General features: G+C 36.8%; 2 protein-coding genes across 10 annotated transcripts; one reads left to right on the forward strand and one right to left on the reverse strand.

The window, feature by feature from the left end:
* Positions 1-870: 870 nt before the first annotated feature.
* Positions 871-6182, forward strand: LOC148936975 (neprilysin-like). The gene is made up of 18 exons (XM_089075150.1): positions 871-1026; positions 1442-1605; positions 1704-1865; positions 1932-2015; positions 2129-2382; positions 2645-3484; positions 3574-3666; positions 3776-3920; positions 4008-4137; positions 4334-4424; positions 4534-4710; positions 4784-4887; positions 4979-5037; positions 5116-5167; positions 5280-5347; positions 5438-5574; positions 5663-5830; positions 5907-6182. Exons 1-18 carry the CDS (start codon positions 1007-1009, stop codon positions 6084-6086), a joined length of 2928 nt encoding a protein of 975 aa, XP_088931276.1. The 5' UTR covers positions 871-1006; the 3' UTR covers positions 6087-6182.
* Positions 6183-6821: 639 nt separating this feature from the next.
* On the reverse strand, positions 6822-20873 carry LOC105428761 (Organic cation transporter). Of its 9 annotated transcripts, none has more exons than XM_089075158.1 (13): positions 17640-18124; positions 16297-16899; positions 16011-16132; positions 10951-11510; positions 10614-10863; positions 10194-10452; positions 9903-10071; positions 9509-9742; positions 9202-9416; positions 8905-9086; positions 8161-8297; positions 7922-8073; positions 6822-7041 (listed from the first exon to the last, which is right to left on the reverse strand). In XM_089075158.1, exons 4-12 carry the CDS (start codon positions 11091-11093, stop codon positions 7944-7946), a joined length of 1719 nt encoding a protein of 572 aa, XP_088931284.1. In that variant the 5' UTR covers positions 11094-11510; positions 16011-16132; positions 16297-16899; positions 17640-18124; the 3' UTR covers positions 6822-7041; positions 7922-7943. The 9 variants fall into 9 exon arrangements, with proteins under 9 accessions (XP_088931284.1, XP_088931278.1, XP_088931277.1 ...); XM_089075152.1 differs by lacking the exon at positions 6822-7041 and adding an exon at positions 20323-20873 and having other exon boundaries at positions 7435-8073; positions 17640-17837; XM_089075151.1 differs by lacking the exon at positions 6822-7041 and having other exon boundaries at positions 7435-8073; positions 17640-17837; positions 18029-18130.
* Positions 20874-20877: the final 4 nt, after the last annotated feature.

Here is a 20877-nt window from a genome sequence, read left to right on the forward strand (position 1 = left end):
AAATTTGCGTTACAAGATGACAATAGTATGTAATTTATGTAATTATTTGCAATAAATTTATAATAAATAAAATTAAATAAAAACGGAAGAAATGAAAAAATTAATATTCTAATAATGTTATTGGTATAACGTCCAATTTGTAGTTTTGCAAGTAATTTGTTCTCACTTTTGCATTTTATACGTATTACATTACATAAATATATATAATTGTCATCATTAAATAACGGATATACATAATCATCATCATTAAACAACGGATATCCTGAAAAAGATACTTTGTAAGTACATTGATTATATAAATACATGATATTTTGATGACCATGGTAAAAATTTTGCTTCTATTTTGCTTCTAATTAAAATTATTCGATAGATATATAATAGATAACATTGATAAAATTGCATCGTAATTAAAGGAGATAATAGTACCTTCTCTTTTTTCGAAAAAATAGTGAAAAGTTATCTATTATAAATTTTCGTGTAGTAGTCATAATTACTTATAATACTTATTAATAGAATAATAATTATAATAAAATAGAATAATAAAGCTGCTTTTAAATTATTTTGTAGATTTTTTGCTGTTTTTATCTATCATTTTTTATTATTTATGGATGGAAGAAAAAGCATTTTTACTTATTTTAGACTTTACTTTAGACTTATGTTTAGATATTCACTATTCATCAATCATGTATTACTTACCTTTTATTAATAGAAACTACCGAGAGAAAAAGCAATTATAAAAATTAATGTTCCTCAAATTTGATATAAATTGATATCCATTATCACAGACACAGTTTCATTAACATCAGAAGGAAGATGCATCTCCGACCTTCGACTTTATCAATTCGATATGGTTGTGAGATTTTTCCGCCTAAATAGTAATACATGTATAAAAAAAGGTATAAAAAGAGTAAGCTGAGCAATAGATCATTTATTGTGGTATAAAGTATATTATAATATATTTATCATATAGCACAATAAAAATTATTAGCTTCAAACTACTTTGACGATGAGGCAGTTTATTATACTGTAAGTAGTATTCGTTTTTTAAACACGATTTATTAATTATAAACAAACTGACAATTTATAATTTTAAATTAATCAATTAATTTTTAATTATCTTTACTAATTAATTGTGATTTAGAAAAGTTTTAATGATACTTACATAATATTTTTCTCATATTTCGAATTTTATATTAATTTTATTTGCCTCCTGAAGTAGTTTATTAGTTAAGAATTATTATTTTTACATACCACTATTTTTACATATTACATACCACTATTTTTACATATTATTCACAATTTTTTCATTATTATTTTTATATATTACACTATCAATGTTTATATATTACGTTGTGTTTTTAGATTTATATTTATATGAATTTGATTGGTAATATTCACTTGATAAATCCAAAATATTTTATAATTAATAATTTCTTCGCAGCGCCTTCATCGGCGTGCTCTTGATGAAGGATGCCACATCGTTGAAAAACGAGAAAAGTGCTTCACGTTTGGCATGGTTGTTTGGTTTAAAAAATAATAAATTAAATGAAAATGAGAAGGAAATCGAGCGGACCGTATGCCAAAGTCAGGAATGTGAAAAATTCGGTATTTATTAAACATCAACTATAACTCCAATTTATTAGCTAGTCCGAAAATTCATATCTTCACTTATCGTTATTCTTCTCTCATTTTTACTTTATCAGCTCAGATATTATCATCGAGCATAGATCCATCTGTGGATCCATGCAACGATTTTTACGAATACGCTTGTGGTAAATGGCCGGAAGCTAATCCCATTCCGGAAGGAAAACATTCCTGGGAGTCGTTCGATAAGGCAGAGGAAAGCGTTACAAAGAAAATACGAGGTAAATGCCTGATTAGCGTGAACTGTAATATGAAAGTAATATTAAATATTAAATGACATTCCGCAGAGAGTTTGGACGAGGGTCCTAAGATCGATGATATTTTAGCGGTAAGACTTGCGAAGCAATGGTACACTGTCTGCATGGATACAGGTAAACGCAAATAATTCTCTCGGGTAATCGAAGCGCCGTACAAAAGTTTAAATATATATTATTTTAATATCTTTCGTAGTGCGATTGTTTGTTGACTCATCAAGTATTTTTAGCTTCAATGGATAGACAAGGACTCGATCCAATTGTCCATACCCTAGCTCGAATGGGCGGCTGGCCGATAACGATGGACACGGAAGAATGGAATGAAAAAGAATACACCTGGCAAAAAGTGGACGATCAATATATGCGCTTGATGGGAAGAAATGCTTTTCATGATGTGCGCATAAACACGTACTCTTCGGACAGTTCCGACAGTTCGGAGAATTCGGACAGTTCGGACAGTGCGGAAAATTTTGGAAAAATACACGTATGTATAAATGTACTTATTATAATATATATTATTTTAATTAGGATTAGTATCTTTGTAATTATCATATTATTTTTATGATTATATTATATTTTCAAGTTATTATATTATGTGATATTATCTCGTTGTTTTATCAAGCATTTTGTTTCCACGTGATTTTTGCCATTACGTGTTACATGGATCCAAATTTGCATGAAAATATTTGCTTTTATTTCACATCGATAATTCAATCGTTTAAAAAAATGGGAATCTTTTTCGCTAGATCGATACTCCGCATTTACCTCCATATTCATACAGACTTATGAGCTCTTTGGAGTATGAGAGTGAAGAAGATGAAAGCGACGAAGATGTGAGCGATGAAAATAAGAATAGCGGCGAGCAAGACAGTCAAGAACCTGGAAGTGAAGAAGAAACTGATAAAATTATAAATAAAGACGATAACAATAAAATTGATGATGATGATGATGATGATTATGATGATGATGATGATGATGATTATGATGATGATGATGATGATGATGATGATGATGATGATGATGTTAATGATAATAATGATAATAACAATAACAATGACAATGATGATGATGGTGATGATGATACAAACGAGGATAATAATGATGATACTAAGAAGAAAATTGATAAGAAAAAGGCCGGCAAATTTACACGAAAGAAAAACAAGAAATTAGAACATAGTAAAAAAGCGAAGAGCGACATTAATTCTAAGAAACAAGAGAATCATAAAATGAAGAAACAGAGAATAAAAAGACGGGCAGTAACAACGACTCTTCGTGAAAAATTACATGCGCGGAAAAACAAAAAAAATCATGCGAAGAAAGAACATAAGGAAAGACTAGAGGAAATCTTAGAGACGACAACACAAACAAGTGACAGCATAAGCGAAGAAACGACTAATGAAGAATCAACTATTGAAGAAATGGATAATGAAGAAATGGATGATGATGTCGATGTGATACAGCTATACGCTAATTACATTTTGAATGTAGCTCGCGCTATTACTAAAGCAAGAGGCATACCAATTTCGGAGGAACACATGCAGCAAGATATTCAAAACATGATCGATTTTCAATTTCAACTAACAAATGTGAGTGTGACATCGTTTCATAAGATAAGAGAATAGAATGTTTAATAATTCGCAATGTTTAACAATACATTTCTCTGACTAAATGATAGATTGCTTCGGATTCCTCTGACGATCTGGAGATGACGCTCGATGAATTTCAAGAATGGTATGAGAAAAAGAAATCTAAGAGTCCCAAGAGCAAAGTAAGTTTTTTGTAATCGATTCGATTTAATTCACTCGTAATTATCATGATTAAATAACTTAAAAATAAATTTAAAAGAGTCATGATTAAATATGATTAACGTAACGTAGATTAACTGGCCGTACAAGATCAAAGAATTGTTCGACGAGGCCCACGTACCAAACATTGATAGCAATTTAAATGTGGAAATTGGATCACCAGGTTACTTTAGAAGTCTCGTATCTTTGTTGGACAAATCGTCGAGTCGAACGATCGGTATTTTGAAAAAATTTTGAAAAAAAATTGGCTGTAATAAAAAAGTATCATCAATAGATAAAGTCGTTCATATGAAGTATGTTTCAGTGAATTATATACATTGGAACTTTTTGAGCAATATATTAAAAACTACTACAAGTGAAATGAGAAAATTGTACGATACATGGGAAATGGGAAGAGTGAAAGACGAGGAGAGTGAAGAAGATAATGAATACAGGTTTGATGCAAGCTCTCATCGAATTCTTATATAATTGTTAATCGTTTATTGACTTACTAAAAATACAATTTTTTTATTGTATTAATTTTAACTTTAATTTTTTATTTTAAATATGGTGTAATATTTTAACACGTGAATTCAAAAATTTAATTAGTTTTAAATTATCACAAATTAATAAAGTAAATTGTTGTCATAGATCATTGAGATGCATAAATGAAGTAGAAATGAGCCATATCACAGCGTATGTGTATGTGACGAAACATTTCGACGATGAAATCGCAGAAACTGTGAGCGTTTTGTATTAATTATTAAAAATTTAAAAAATTTTTGCTCGTTATATGAACTTTCCGTCTTAATTCGATCCGAGTTTAATTCGATCATTTATTTCTATTTCAGGCAGTAGACATGGTTGATGATATACAAAAAGAAGTTGAATATCAAATTAAAGAATCAAATTGGATGGATGAAAAGACCAAGGATTTCATTTTAGCAAAATTAGTGAATATGGATAAATTTATTGGATATCCAGATTGGTATAAAAATAGCACTATCATTAAACGATATTATCAAGGTGTAAGTTTTTGAAATTTATTATCAGATTCCACTGATGGTGACTGTCTTATTTAATTATCCCATTTTGTTAAAGCTCGTGCTCGTTAACTCATATTATGAAAATACGCTTAGCTATAAGAGATATTACAAATGGAAGAGATTACGGAGATTGACGGAGAATCCAGAGGATTATGACTCGTAAGATAGTACATTTGTATTTATTCAAGCATAATTATAATTTCATTTTTTAGAGTGTTCTCATGTGACTGTCATAAATTTTATGTTATAGAAGGTGGCTAAATCCTTTAATAGTAAATGCCTATTTCTCGCCATACAATAACATGATAGGTATGTAATATATCTTTTTTATTAGAATTAAATTTTCACGAATTAATTTTCACGAATTAAATCTTCTTTCGATTATAGCCATCACGGCAGCGGATTTCCAGAGCCCGTGGTTTGACTACGATCGACCGCAGTAAGTGAATAAAAACGCGACTAACAATAAATATAAATAACTTACAATTACATAATCTTCAGGAACTTTTCAATTTTTAATAAAGTTTCTTTAAATTTAATCTTTATTTCAGAGCTATTAATTATGGTATGGTTGGATCAATTATGGCTCACGAAGTTAATCACGGATTCGACGATGATGGTACTTTATATTGTCATTAAATTATTTATTTTATTAAATTACAGTATTTAATTGTTGTGATAATAAAAAATAAAAGAAAATAATTTTCAGGACTTTTGTATGACAAGAATGGTGATTCCGTGGAATGGTTAGCTGCGATGGCTCAAGCATACAACAAAAAAGTGGGGTGTTTTGTGGATCAATTTAATAATTATCCCATCGACAAAGAAACAAATTTTATAATAGAAGTACGTTATTTTGTATTTAATTGCATTTTAATTTGAATTTATTTATCATGCAATGCAAAAATGTTTTATTAATTAACAAAAATTGCAGAATTATGGCAATAAAACGATAGGCGACAATATGGCGGATTCAATGGGATTAATGGCTGCGTATAGGGCTTATAAAAGGAGAGAAAGGGAGTGCAAGAAACCGGACACCGCATTGCCAGGCCACGAAGACATAACTAACGATCAACTTTTCTTCTTATCTTTCGCTAATGTAGATATCATAAATATATGTTTATTAAAAGCTGTAATAATTTATGTGCTTTGTAAAAATGCAGTAATGTTTACAGTTATGGTGCGGAATTTCGGATAGAAATGCTACCATATCTCAAGCCAAGTATGATAATCATAGTCCTGGACGGTTGAGAGTAATAGGATCCGTTTCAAATTCAGAAGATTTTGGCAAAGCTTTCAATTGTCCGATTGGCAGTCCGATGAATCCCGAGAAAAAATGCAACATTTGGAAGTAATCGAAAGAAATATTGCAAATTAATTTACATATAAATATCTTGCAAAAATTATCTACTCGAATGTATCAATAAATAAAATAAAAGCATGCCTATAAATGTATTTTCTAAAAATTTTTTTTTATTTTTAACATTATATTCAATCAAATTGCGTATTATTGTTTAATTGATTAATAATAGTAATTAGTTGCAACAGCAAATATTAAAAATACAAAATTAAAAAGATAAAGAAATTAAAGAAATGAAATTTGATGAAGTATTATTTATGGATAATTCTTTAATAATATTTAATATGCTATTTAAATTTGCGAAACAGAGTACATTTAAAAAAATATTAATTTTTGTAAATTTATTCTCCTGATTTCTATTGTTTCATATTGTTACATATTTATCATAATATTCTCTAGAATTAATTAAACATAAATAAATTCTTTTTAAAAAAAAAAATTATTACAAAGCACAACTTTTCTTTTAATATATATGAATATTTATATTATACTAAGATAATAAGCATATTTTTTTATTAGATAATTAGAAGAAGTGCAGATTTCTTCGGTTTACGTTTAAAATATATATCTTTTATAAAATATATATTTTCTAGAAATATGATAAAAGACATAAAAGAAATCGCGCGCATTGAAAAAATTTTGTTAGCCGGTTAGCCACTATAAGAATAGATTCTAATTAATGTTATCCTAGATGCGATAGGAAACAATTAATGGATGGAGCGATAAAATATTATCTTCGCGGAAATAAACATATATTTGTTATAAAATTGTGCCAATGTACATGTGATAAACATTCACATGATAATTATATATGTTCCTAAAGCCAAGTATGATAATCATAGTCCTGGACGGTTGAGAGCAATAGGATCCGTTTCAAATTCAGAAGATTTTGGCAAAGCTTTCAATTGTCCGATTGGCAGTCCGATGAATCCCGAAAAGAAATGCAATATCTGGAAGTAAAAGGCTTATACGAATACATATTAAATTTACTAATGCTTGAAAAATGTAAAATGTTTGACAAAAGCTTCTTATTGACATATGAATAAAATAAGGCTAGTGTAAAAATTATTCAATTGAATTCCTTCACAGATCTGAAATCTTTATCATGAACTTATCTTAATGAAAAGATCGTACCGTTTAAGTATACCGTTCAATGACGTACGTATCTTGTAAAGAACACTTGTTATTTCTACAATTAAATTCTTCGAGTTTAAAATTACATTATAATACAACGTATAATAAAACATTTTATTAGATGCTTTTAATATAAAGACTAATGGCAGGCGATATTTAGTCAGCTATCAACAAATTAAAGGAGATAAGTAGAGAGGAAGAGCAAAAAGTACTAGCAAAAAGTTTTTATATTAATAAGTTGCAATGTTTCATACATAATCTGTAGCCATTTTTTATAAAAGAAGTTTAGATGTTTAAATAGTGCTGATATGTTTGTCGGCAGAATTCTTACAATCTATTATAACTATTGCAACACATTACGTACGATCGACATTAGCTAAATAAAAGCCATCATCGTATTTATTATATTTTCAAGGTATTAGAACGCGAGATATATATTCGAATACGAAATATATATTCTTCTGACGGTTGATTAACTTTCGTTTCTGTATAAATAATTGTTTTACATCCAATCCAACCCAATTGAGAAACAATTGCTCGACCAAGCACGAACAAATATTAATCAATTGTAGATATTAAAAGTTCGGATGGAAATTCGATGATCATTGCGTTACGCCTTTGTTCCCCATAGGCGTATGTACTGCACATGGCAGACATCTAAAGTATGGAATCGGGTACATATTTTGAGTGTAATACCGATGATATTCGTAAATTAATGTCATCCGTTCTGTTTCTCATGCACACCGTTCTGTTTCTCCTGCGCCTTTAAAGGCTTTATTATTTCTATCTCATTCAGTTGTTCGAGCATAAATTGTTGTTGTTTCTTCTTCTTTTTCTTCTTCGGTTTCCTATAAAATTTGTTCAATAATGTACCGTTTATGTAAATAAAGTAATGAATTGTACAATAGATAGATGACAAAACATCAAGGACTTACTTTCCAAAGAGTTCACCGTCTTGAATTGATTCAGGAAGTTTTTTGTTCAATGTTTCCGGAAGAAGAAGAGACATTAATCCGCCGATTAAAGCACAGGATCCGAATATAACCAGTGGTAATGGCGTCCATATTTCCGACTGGAATGAATAGATAACATGATAGTTTCACGGTTTCATGTAACCCAATAAACGAAAACAGATTAAAATAGATTAAAATTTTTAGAAGTATACATTCGTCAATGTTGAAATGAATCTATTTCAATGGCCAGTGTCTTTGTATCCGTTTATATATATAATAATATTTTCACACACACATATATGGAAATCTTTTTTTGTATTCAATTGGATTAAATTGGACTGAATTTGGATTACATTGGATTGAAAAACTGCATTTCCTATTCAACATTTTAAATTGAGCGGTATTTACGATTCATTTTTTAAAACTGAACTTATTTCTGTATAAAAATATGTTTCATTCAATTTCTATAAATGATACAAAAGTACAATACAAAAGTACAATACAAAAGTAACGGGCATATTGATATAGATTCATTTCAACATTCACGAATGCATACTTCTGAAAATTTTAATATATTTTAATCCATTTTCGTTTACTGAAAATCTATGATAATCAGACATACATATCTTTTACTTGTGGTTATATCAAAGAATGATATAATATTCAAGGTGATAAATTCAAGGTTTGATAAAGATATCAAGGAATGAGTATATAAATATAACATACCAGATGATTAACATATGGCGCGATAACGCCACCAATTCGAGCAAAAGTAGAACTCGCACCCAATCCAACATTTCGTATGACAGTCGGAAATTGTTCAGCAGTAAACACGTAAATTGCACCATAAGAGGATGTAATAGCAAGTTTTCCTATCATCGCCAAGCAGACGATTAACCATGGCATATCTGGAAATAAATTTGTTATTTTAAATGTTATTTCGTAGATTATAAAGATAATCTTATTACACGTGTAAGAAAATGTAACATGAATAGTTTAACAAAATTGTTAATTTATACTTACTAGCAGGAACGAATAATGTGCCAAGTAATGCTAATCCAGACAACATCATACAGCCACAAAGAATTATTTTTCTGCCCCATCTATTCAGTGTGAAAATCAGGAACGTGTATGCCGGCACTTCCACTACCCCAGATATTACAAAATTAACGTAGTCGTTACCGCCAAGATTGGACGCGTGCCAAGACAATCCATAATACGTGCCACTGTTGACAAGCCTGTATAAAGAAAATTAAAATCAGCATAAAATTATTAAACATAAATAACGTAACAACATGAAACAACGGTACCAATTATACAACGATTGTACCAATTAAAAAATAGAAGAATGCTCTTCCGCCTCAAGTTCGGATAACGGAACAGATCAAAGAGTGAAGGCTTTTTTGTATCGGGCATGCTATCTTCGCTGTTATTATTAAGAAGCGTGTCTAGAGCCTCACTCGGCATCTCTACACCATTCTCTAGAGAAGCACGTTGCAGCAGATCTTTGGCTTCTCGAAGACGACCTTTCGTTAGAAGCCATCGCGCGGATTCAGGAATGAACCTGTCGCGAATTGTATCATTTTGTAAATCATGACGCTGCCGGAATTATATATGCTGCTTAGAATATATATATATATATATATATATATATATATATATATGTTCTAAGCAGCATACATATATATTCTTCATAATATTATATTATATATTATATATCGTACCACCAATAAAGTAGAAACGCTATGCTTGGTACTGTGATAGCTACTTGCAACATTCTCCAGTCAGTAATAAAATACGCGAAGGCAGCGGTGAGTATATATCCAGTAGTAAAAAACAATTGACATCCGACTCCGGCTACTAATCGCTTTTTCGGTCCGACCATCTCCAAAGCTGTAAGATATAATCATTTGCATTTATGCTTCGCGTGATTTAATTAAAACTTGTTAAAAAAAAATCTTTTGACATATCATTAAATATTGTAACAAACGATAGACGAATAAAAACTTAGTTACCTATGACATAAGCTACTAGGAACACCCCACTGGTGGTTGAGCCAACAATTAACCTGAAGATTACGTAGGAAATAAACTCGGGCGCAACAGCAACTAGTATGCCGCCGACCAGCTGTATGACTAAAGACAGGAAGAAAATTGGTCTACGACCATATTTATCGGACAAACCGCCGAATATCATCGAGCCAAGCATGACTCCTACCATGAACAGCGAGTCCCCCGTCGCTCTCAGCCACGCCTTGTCACAGACCAAGTCCCACTGCGGAAGAAAAAATATTTATCATCTGTTTCGAGATTCATATAGATTTTTTTTATCGAATTTATCTGATTTCTACTTCAATTTCATTCGTGCGACTATTACACTGAGAAAACGCGAGACTTTATTTTACAAAGATAATTTAAATAATCATTATTCTGTACCTCGGAAGTGGTTGTACTTTTATACACGCTCGTGTCGTATACATATTGCTTGCAACTACTGATGCCTCCTCCTTCGGTGCCATTGCCAATTACGTTTCCAACGATCGTACCGTTTGCGAGGCTGATAATGTCACGGCTCATGCACTGGGACCACCCTCGGAGCTCGTAGTCCCACGGATAACTCGCGTTCAATACATCCTGATTGAGATGGAACGTGGCGTTTTCCGCGTGCTCGTGTGGAAGTAAACACCTGGAGGCAAAGAAGTTTCTCGTTCGAACAGCGAATTCCTCGCGATTCATCATCCAGTAATTATTGTCACGTTTGTTCGAACTGTACCTCGAGTTCATTTTCGCTCCAAGAAATACACCGGCTAGCTTGTGAAAGGCGCATGATATCGCTGGAAGACAGAGCAGAAGATAGACTCTGCGCTGGTAGCGGCCGAATTCGCCCATATGAAGAATAACGTCGTCGTACGCCATCTCGCTCAGGATGGTCTCTTCGTATTTTGTATTCTCAATGCGCAAGAGAGAAAGAGAAAAAGAGAAAGAGAGAAAGGGAACTTTTATTAGAACTTTCTTGTAAACTAGGATATCCTTCTATTGAATTTTAATCGCGCGATTAATAACTTCGTACGCGTCGGATGTTCGTTTTTAATAACACTCTATCGATCCTGACATCGTTATCTCGTGTCACGAGAATTTTTTCGCCGTGACATTCGGAAGTCGTTCCGAGAAGCAAGCGCATGTAGCGCACGGGGACACTCGTATACGTTCCTTGAGATATTTCTAGCTGCAAATGCTTGGTCCAGCGGCAGAGATGTCCAAAATCGCTTATTGGACTTTCGAGCACAGCATTCAGGATGCTTTCAGATTGGTTTTCCGGCAAATCTGTAGCAACTGAAAAAGAAATTCGGATATAATGTTCATTTCGCTATCTCTATTTACTATCTACAATTATCTTATTTATCTCTTATGTATCTCTTGTCATTATTCTTTTTCCCTTCTTACAAAATCGCGTGAAGCAAAAAAAGGCGCGTCTAGAGAAGTTGTGTACATATGCAATTTTCTATATTAGTTCATCATTGAAGACTGATAATTCGCCATTCGTACATATCGTTCGAAGCAAGCAGTCATGCGTATGCAAACGCAATGTTATTTATGACATTATTCGCGCATTGCATAATAACGATATGCAAAAGAGAGAGAGAGAGAGAGAGAGAAAGGGAGAGGTTTGACAAGTCGCAAGATTTAACATCGAACATTACGCTTTGTGCGCGCCCGGGACTCGTTCAGAACTAATTAGACTCGCGGACAGATGATCCGCATGAATCATTATTGATACAATTGATACAATTGTCTTTAGATTAGAAAAGGCGGCAAGAAAGAAAAGACGGCAAATGGATAATACTGGCAATTATTGACCAAGCGAACGTTTATTATATCGTCTGCCAATTTCTCTTTTCTTTCTCGTGTTGCTATTTGTTAAAGTACTCTTTAAAACTATATTTTCCATGTAAATAATACAGGTTGTATCTTGCGTCTTGTCTTTCAAATTTATAAATTTCTACGTGATTCTGTGAAGCGTAAATCAATATCAAATATTCTAATAACGTCGTCACAACATACTTGTAGTATATAATCAATTAATAGTTATGCAAATTTTTTTTCTAACTAAATATATCAGATTGATATCCCAATTTTGAAAAAGCTCCCAAACAAGTATAAATCCAAACAGAAATTTCAAAACTTTCATGTTTAATTGTGCGACAAAATGTAAGCAGCCGAGCCTCTCTTTCAGCTCTCTTTAAGTCGCAAAGCCGCAAAGTTCTGATATCATACGAGCCGCGTATATGAAATCATCTGTACTATCTGCATGTTTAATCTTTATCTGTGTAGGATACCACATCGATCGGCAGAACGGTGGCAACGACGGCCGTCCTGATGGTGGTGGAGGACGGTGTTTCCGAGCAGGCAGGCTTTTTCGAAATGTGAGTGGGCGAGCGTCGTATGAATGAACGAACGAACGGTCCCGCGCACTTGTCAATGGAGCACCAACCCTACACGCATCAAGGACGGACGGAAACTGGCCACATGCTTTAGCCGGCGCGGCGTGGTCCGGCGTGGCTGGCTGCGGCAAGACGCGATTCAGCCCGATTCGGCCCAACTCGACTCGACTCGACTCGACTCGACTCGACTCGACTCGACTCGACTCGACTCGACTCGACACGACTCGGCTCACCGAGATTCTCCGGTCCGTTTCAGCGGCTAGATTCGGCTCGGCGCACAGTGCCCCGGATGATTCAGGGCAGGGATCTTTTTCCCCTTTTTTTTCTTCTTCGTTTCTGTCTCTTCCCCGAGGACAGAGGCGGACCTCGATTTGTCAAAATCGGACCTAGTCCGACACGTTCCCCCGTTGCCGCCGGTGACGATGAAACTTCGGCGGGCCAAACGAATGCGAAGTAAAAAGGAAAGAAGATGCTTCTCGACCGGCGAGGGGTCACTCACATTTGGAACATTCGAATTTGAATCCGCTTGCTAGTCGCAGGAAGCGTGGATACGCGACTGATGAAACGTTTGTTGCAATCGTACTTCTTATAAGCCGTCCTGCCCGCTCATTTTCGCTATGTGCAGCTAATAAGCGTCAACCGGAATCACCGGAATTAGAGTTATTTATATTCGATTTGTTTTTTTCGTCTTCTGAGTGCATATCCTCCGACAAAGCGATTTTAAATCATTCACATCACACGTGCGTCACTCTGTCTCATATTCCATGACGAAACGATTCTATTTTGGATGATGCGAGAGATAAGGCATATCATATATAACTTATGGGGCAATGGAGCAAGGAAACCGACAATAAAAATTACACTCTGTTTAATTAATGTGGCTTTTGTAACGTATTCGATCCTTTTTAACGTATTCGAGTTGACGCGCTGTAGATGTTTCGTCAGTTGGATATTATCTTGCTGTATCCTAGTTTTCCATATTTTTCGCACGGCCTTCACGAGATCATTTGTGATGTTCTACTTGATAATTTATGAACCGTGCGAATGAAATACAATTAACATTGTACTATATATTGCAAACTACGTGAAGTGAAAAACAGTTGCTTGTTTGAATAATGGAAATAGCTTTCCTCGATAAGATTACGTTATCGCGAAGATACAACAGATGTACGTAACTAAAGCAATCCTGATTGCGCTGTTTCCTGATACGTCGGTCGAGCCTCCCTCGAAAATTTCGTTTTGATTTTTATCACGTGACATAAATGTAAATGTTTACAATTTACTGTTCAACAAACGTGAATTCTCCGCAAAAGGATACGAGTGGGATATATAGCTGCGTACCATTCCGCTGTGCTTCTGGTTCTCGCGTTGCAAAATTCGCGAAGGAATTGGCGTGCGAAACGAGCCGTTTCGACAATTAGCCGTTCTAATCTTATACGCTCCAGATTTGGTCGTGCCACCTCGTACTTTCGTCTTAAGCGGAGAGACGAGGGCCGTGCTCTCCTCCTAATAAAAATTCCGATGCAGGTCGCGGCACGGACCTCCTGTTCTTTTCGCTCCCTCTGTGCTGCGCTCCGATCTCATGCGTGTAATACCTGCGTATAATATATATATATATATACATGTTAATGCATCGCAATCTCTCAGTTTACTCCCTCTTTCCTCGAGTATCAATTTAATCGTGTAAAAAGAAATGATGAAGCTTCAACTAGTAGATAGGTGATCGATTATTCGCACGCGACAGGAATGCCTGTTAGACGCATGTTAGTAATATCGGCCCAGACATTGCCACCGCTGCCACCATCATCGCCACCACCGTCACCGCCGTCGCCGCGTCGGAGGCCGACGTCGCCGGCCCCAGTGCAAAACCCGAAGGCTATTTATAGTAGGGAGCGGCTTCTAGTTCCCACCGCGTGAAAAATCGCAACTGGTTTCTCGTGAGTGCGAATGGAACGGAGAGAGACAGAGAGAGAAGGATAGAAAGAGAAAGAACGGCTCTGGCGTCTCTACCGAAGTCGTCGCTCTGCATTAGCTGCTTTGCTAATGAGCAAAGTCTGATGGTCCCTCCCCCCCCCCTCCGTCGAAGGCTCCCACGAGAGCACGTACACCGTGATAAACGAAATGCGAATTATAATACCAAACGTATTTCGGTAAATGGAGGAATCAGAACAGGGCAATGATAGACACTTCGAGATGGTTACCTTTGTAATTAGTTACCCAGGTAATTGGCATTGCCGCGTTCATTATTCGAGATTCACGCTTCGACGTGACACCGTATACATTTGACATTTGCATCGCGTTCCTCTGATATCGGAAAAGAGCACTCACCTGTTCAAATTGCAACGCAGTTGCGTGCAAGAAAACGCCTGCCTCAACGGCTCGCGAGCTTTCAATGTATTTGCTGATATTTTTTTTTTTCTTTTCCTCAGCGAGTTAAAGATATGCGCTCGATAAGCGTGACGTGTTGTTGGCGGAACGCGTCGCGTTCCGCGGAGAATCGCGCAAGGGTCCCGCCTGCCGATTTGCATAACTGCGTAACCCGCATACTCGCGTACAAGACAAAAAAAACTCGACCGATCTGGGTCGAGTGCTTAACGCGAAGGATGCCAGTTGCTGCGTTCCTTAGACGCATGATTGGCTACTCCTTTCTCCTTCTGCGTACCTACACTTTATGTAAATCCATCTCGACAAGTCTTAACGGTTGCCTTTTCTGCTGGACGTGGCCGACGAAGGGAGCCGCGTTCTGGCAAGGAAAGTAGCAGGGGAGAGGACATAATGCGACGGGGAGATGCGGGACAGAGAGGCCCATGTCTCCATGCCGAGATCAAGTTATAATCAAGAATCGAGACGGACTGGAATATCTTTCTGGTATCTCTCTAGAAGAAGATACTCGTTCCTTTCTCTCTGTTGCTTTATTTTCCCATTCGATACTTTATACTTATTAATAAAAACCGTAGAAAGTCCTTGCTTCTCTGAAATAAGATCAAATAATTCATTCTCAACGAAAGTATTGTCAATTACTTCCGATTACGTCACAATCGGACATGATCGTTCGAATCGATCCGTATATTTGAAGTGAGTGCTCTCAAGCAAATGCAATCAATTATTTGCAATTTAAAAAGCGTATCGCCGTCACGCAAGCGCGAGAATGGCCGGCTTGGCTCGATGAAACGCGTAACGGGTGAGGTGAGTTAAAAATTTGCGGACTGGAATACATTGAAAAGGCTGCTGTCCTTGCAAGGGCGCCACGCTGCGCCGCGTTGCACCCAGCCCTCTCAATCCCCTCATAGCCACGCCGCAAAAATGCGAAAGGTATTTGTTTCTATTCAGGCTCTCGGTTTTTCTCTCTCTAATTGAATGCAGTTGTAAATCGCTGTTAGTTAGAGCTTACGGGCTGATGGAAGATAAATGATGTTTCTTTCTTCTTTCTCAGCAAGACAACTTCACAGATCTGATTTATTTTATCTATCCAATCAAGCGGTGGCATTTGGAGTTCTTGACGTATAAATGATCCTGTACAAACGCAAAAACTTACTTTGAGAAAAATATCGGAAAAGAAAAAAACTTTTAAATGATACTATGTTACGTTTTTATTCCAGTGAAAATTATTCTGTTTCGTCTTACAAGGAATTTCGTTAATAATTATTCTCAGAAGAGATTCTACACCGCGTACTCACACAAACTAGTCTTCCAATAACTTCGTTGTTGCGAAGACACCGTTAATTTGCAAACAAACAAACGATGCATTCCGCTACGTTGCTGCTGCGCCATGTCAGCACTTACATAAGAAATAAAACTGCGCGTTACAGGGGTTTAAGGTCAGAATATGCCGTGCGAATTATGCGCTTTGTGACCATGTACCTCCACAAATACACAATTACTTCGTCATGTGTAGATACACCTTCAGATACCACTTATTACTTGTGTTATTGCTTGTGCGCGGTGTGAGCTTTGTGTTTCACATTCAAAGGCCTCCGAGGTGTGAGGATCTAAACATTCGTTGTTTGCTCTGCAAATGACAAACATGCGCTCTTTCTCATTATTTCATTGGTCTGTCTGCCATTTAATATTCAGACAGGTTTCTTATGTGTGCATCAACATCCTTTGCATCCTTTTCTTTTTTCCTCGTTATTTCCGTCCGATCGACGCTGCTACGTATATTTTACTAAGATCTAACAACGATGTCCTTAACATATTCCGGGAATGTAAGTTCTCATTCCCGAAGACTTGACCTTTGACATCTCAAAGTACTTGCAAAGTACAAAGTCCGAAATTATCATCTGAAAAGAGACAGAGCCTTATTCCAACGTCTCGTTCTTGGAAAATGAGGACAAAACTACAGAGTGTTTCTCGCTTATTATGGGCGCTCATAATGAAGACTAACGTTAAACGTGAGTCGAGAATTCCTTGGCGACGAACGTGGGCGCGGACGCGTGGCTGATGCCCGCTCGACGGACGTCGCGGCATTGTCCACCTCCGATTATTCATCGCGAGTTTCGCGTTCGTTCCTTTCTTTTTTGTACAATAAAAATCCTTGAAATTGGATTATTTTCACGGATTGTCGTGCGCCTAATGGTGAACGACTTCCGTTGAAATAAATACATAAATGATACCCACGTCGCGTGCATCTTCTCATAACTTGATCGCAATTTCGTCAATTAACGAGTGCGAAAATTTCCGAAGCGCAACCCTCTTATCACCTCTAACTACCGCTGTAATCAATCTCTAATTCAACCGGCTGAATTATCGATAATCCGATACCGGTCACAGGGGAGGGAGTTGGAGCTGGAAGGTGGAGGTGGAGGTAGTCGCTCGACGGTCGCGTGATGCGCGGGCGGCGTCGGCGCCACTCGCCGGCGACCCAAGTCGATTTCCCATTGAGCAAAATGATGGTGATGTAATTACCCGCTCGTTTTTTCTCTCTCTTTCTCGTCCGTTAAACGTACCCCACGTGTCGCAACGTTTCCACGGTCAATCTCGCGAGTCAGTCTCCGCGAACACGGCGTGACCTTCCACACACCTTTTCTATATGACAGCTGTTCCCAGCTCCAGCGAGCCGGCCGGTAATCTCCTGACGGTCGCCCTCGTCGCGACACTGTCGCGATCGATAGCCCTCGTCGAAGGGAAGCCGTCGCGGTGCACGCAGCGGCGCGTCGACGTATACACCTCGCACCGTTATACACTCGTCTGTTCGATCGGTTCGCACGTCCAGGTTCCTCTGCCATCAGACCGTGAATTTCGATGGGGGGGAAAAGAAACGTGGGGCCCACCGACGTGTGTCAGACGGACACGTGTATCGTACGTGCGCGCGTGCATCTACCACGCGCACGTATCACGTACGCACGCACCACGCACACACGCATGTACGCACGTACGCACATACGCACGCACGCACGCGCACATACGTACATACGCATGTGACGGGGTCGCCGAAGTTGGCTAGCGAAGTTGGCTAGCTTAGCGCAAGACAGGGTGTGAACACGCGACACCCGGAAACCACTGATGCTGTAGGGGAAAAAAAGAGAGAGGGCGGCGGGGAAGCGGGGGGGGGGGGGAGGAGGAGGGACTTGGCGCCGGCGCCGAAAACCATTGTCGGTAGCTTGCGCGTTTGTCACCGAGCGGCGGGTTCGTGGGAGTTCGAATCGACTTGGTAAAATATCACCGTCTTTCAATCTCGTAATGATTCTTCTTAAGCGATATTCATAGTCAATTCTTATACTTAAGACTGTTTCAAGTACATACTTAAGATAAAGTACACAAACTAATCACATTCAGCCGCATCTTAACAGCAACATACTTGAGTTCTTAAAGTAAGAACGGAGCAATTATAAATATGAGAATTCCCTGAGAATTTTTCTTTCGAATTCATCGACACGTTTCGCTGCGACGCTGTTGCGCGAAACGCGCGTTTGTTTAGACGATTTAAATGCAATTTAAAGGCACATGAAGTGCGACGACAAATGAGTGACAAGCTCAACCGCGGTTACGTTACACGAAATGGAGAAATTGCGGTCGCGATCGCGTATCTGTTTATCACGTCATTATCGCACGTGCGTAAACGTCAACACGTGCGTTCGCGTTATCGTAGCTTACTTTATTGCGTCGGGCGTGTTGCGTTCCTTATGAAAGATCTACAACATTACCTTGTTTTTTTATCATAAAAATGTATATACCAATGGAAATAAAATGTAATCATAAAATAACTTCGGAGTCTAAATTGTTAATTAACTAATGTTAATGTTAATTATAAATAGATCAACTTTAATTTCAGTTCAATTTACTTTTTATTTTTTTCTTGGATATTAAAAGGGATAAGTTAATTAAATTGAGATTAAAATTCTCTTTCATAGAAATAGATATAATTCGTATAACAGGTAACTTCGTTTTGTTTGTTTATCAACTACGTAATATATATGCGCATGTCATATATGTATATGCGTCATAACAAGATTTTAATATGATTTTAGTTAAATTTCCATTTACTTGATCGTGAATAAAAATTAAATGATAAGCATAGAATAGAATTATAAATTTTTCATTGTTTGATACATAGAAAGAAAAGTCAAATAACGCATTATAGAGGCAGAAAGTGTGCTGTAAGCAATTCTGCCGAGTTAATCGCTGATTAAGGTAACTAGAGCTCGGTCGAAGTTGTCCTTATCATTAAATATGCGCAACTGCTGAGTGTATATGTATACCGCTATGTGTATTCCAAAGAAGAAACATGCGTGATCGATCAGCAAAATTACGATGTTTATGATGCGTGATTATCCGTCCTTCAACGCGTTTCACTAATTAAATCGACAGGGGATCGCGAAAAAAACGCGTAATGTTTCAAGTCGATCCGGTTTAATGGCTAAAAATATCGCTTCGACTTTTATTGTTTGCGCTTAAAAAAAGAATCACAATAATGGCTCGCTGCGACGACTTGTCTTTATCGTTATCACGTGCACTTATCGCTTGTTAAGTAATTCCTTTACAATAATTTATATAAATATGTCAATGTTATTCAATAAATCATGCACTTTGCAAGCTTCTTATTCTATTCCACCGTCGATGCAAGCGCGCCGAATTTAATATGTTGTGAAGTTTGCACCGCAAGAGATAATGCTGGCATGATGCTGGTAATTTGTCTCATCCCATGACGACAAAGCGAAGAGTAAGAAGCAATCTAACGGATTAAAAAGAAACGAGATTGTGAAGCGAAATAATACCAAAGATTAACTCTGGATGATGCAATTGATTTTAAAAGAATTTAGCGAAGTGGATTAAACGTGAATCAAATATCATCTTCCGCGCATGAAACGATCGCTGATTCTGTCAAACATGACGAACGTTCAAGATACATTATTTATTATATATAGTATTAAAATATAAAAATATAATATTGAATATATATATCTAATAATACCAATTAATTTCTAATAATAATAATAATAATAATAATAATAATAATAATAATAATAATAATAATAATATATAATAAAATCTCTAATAACTGGAAATGAATGATTATTAAATTAATATCAAATAGAGTTAATAATCATTTAGATACAAAGCGCGCAATCAGAATACGCTCGGATACGCGCGCAACTTCACGTGTGTTAGGCGTGTTAGGGCGCTAATGACCCCGCGTTCTCGAGCGACGTGCACAAGGGCACAATCTCGTCCCAAGATTAATGTCCGGTCTTAATTGATGATACCTGTGGTCCTCGAACTCTCCAGATTTCAAGACGTGACGAATCCATAAACGACCTCGAAAAATGGAGAAGACGCCAATGTCGCCGGCGAAGGCTGCGCGCGCGGGGAAACCCTCCCCCCTCCCCCGCCGCTCGATTGCGAAACGCCTCTAATAACGTTTCTAACGGCGCGCCGGGATCGCGTTTATATCGCTAAACTATATATGACTATAGATTCTTCTCTTCGATGAGAGTTTATCAACGAAGAGAGATCCCGATGCGACGCACTTATCGATTTGACCGGCACTTTTCGTTCGGAAGACGATGAAAAAAAGCCGCGATAAGAAGGGCTATCTGTGTCATCGGGAAACGGGGCAGGAGAGAGAGACGGGAGACTCTCTCGTGGCACGAGATGGGAGGGAGGAGGGAAAGAGAGGCATACATTATTCGTACGAAAATCACAATCCCGCGCAGCGGAAATAAATAATCGCGGAGGCTCGCGATCCGAAAGCGATCCGCGCCGGCTCGCAAACGCTCGCGGCTTGACTGCCGGTGCTCCGCAATTTCCAGCGCGTTCAT

The sequence above is a fragment of the Pogonomyrmex barbatus genome, unplaced genomic scaffold (genome assembly GCF_055798465.1).
Source record: "Pogonomyrmex barbatus isolate J1 unplaced genomic scaffold, ASM5579846v1 scaffold18, whole genome shotgun sequence".
In the NCBI taxonomy this organism is placed as follows: domain Eukaryota; kingdom Metazoa; phylum Arthropoda; class Insecta; order Hymenoptera; family Formicidae; genus Pogonomyrmex; species Pogonomyrmex barbatus.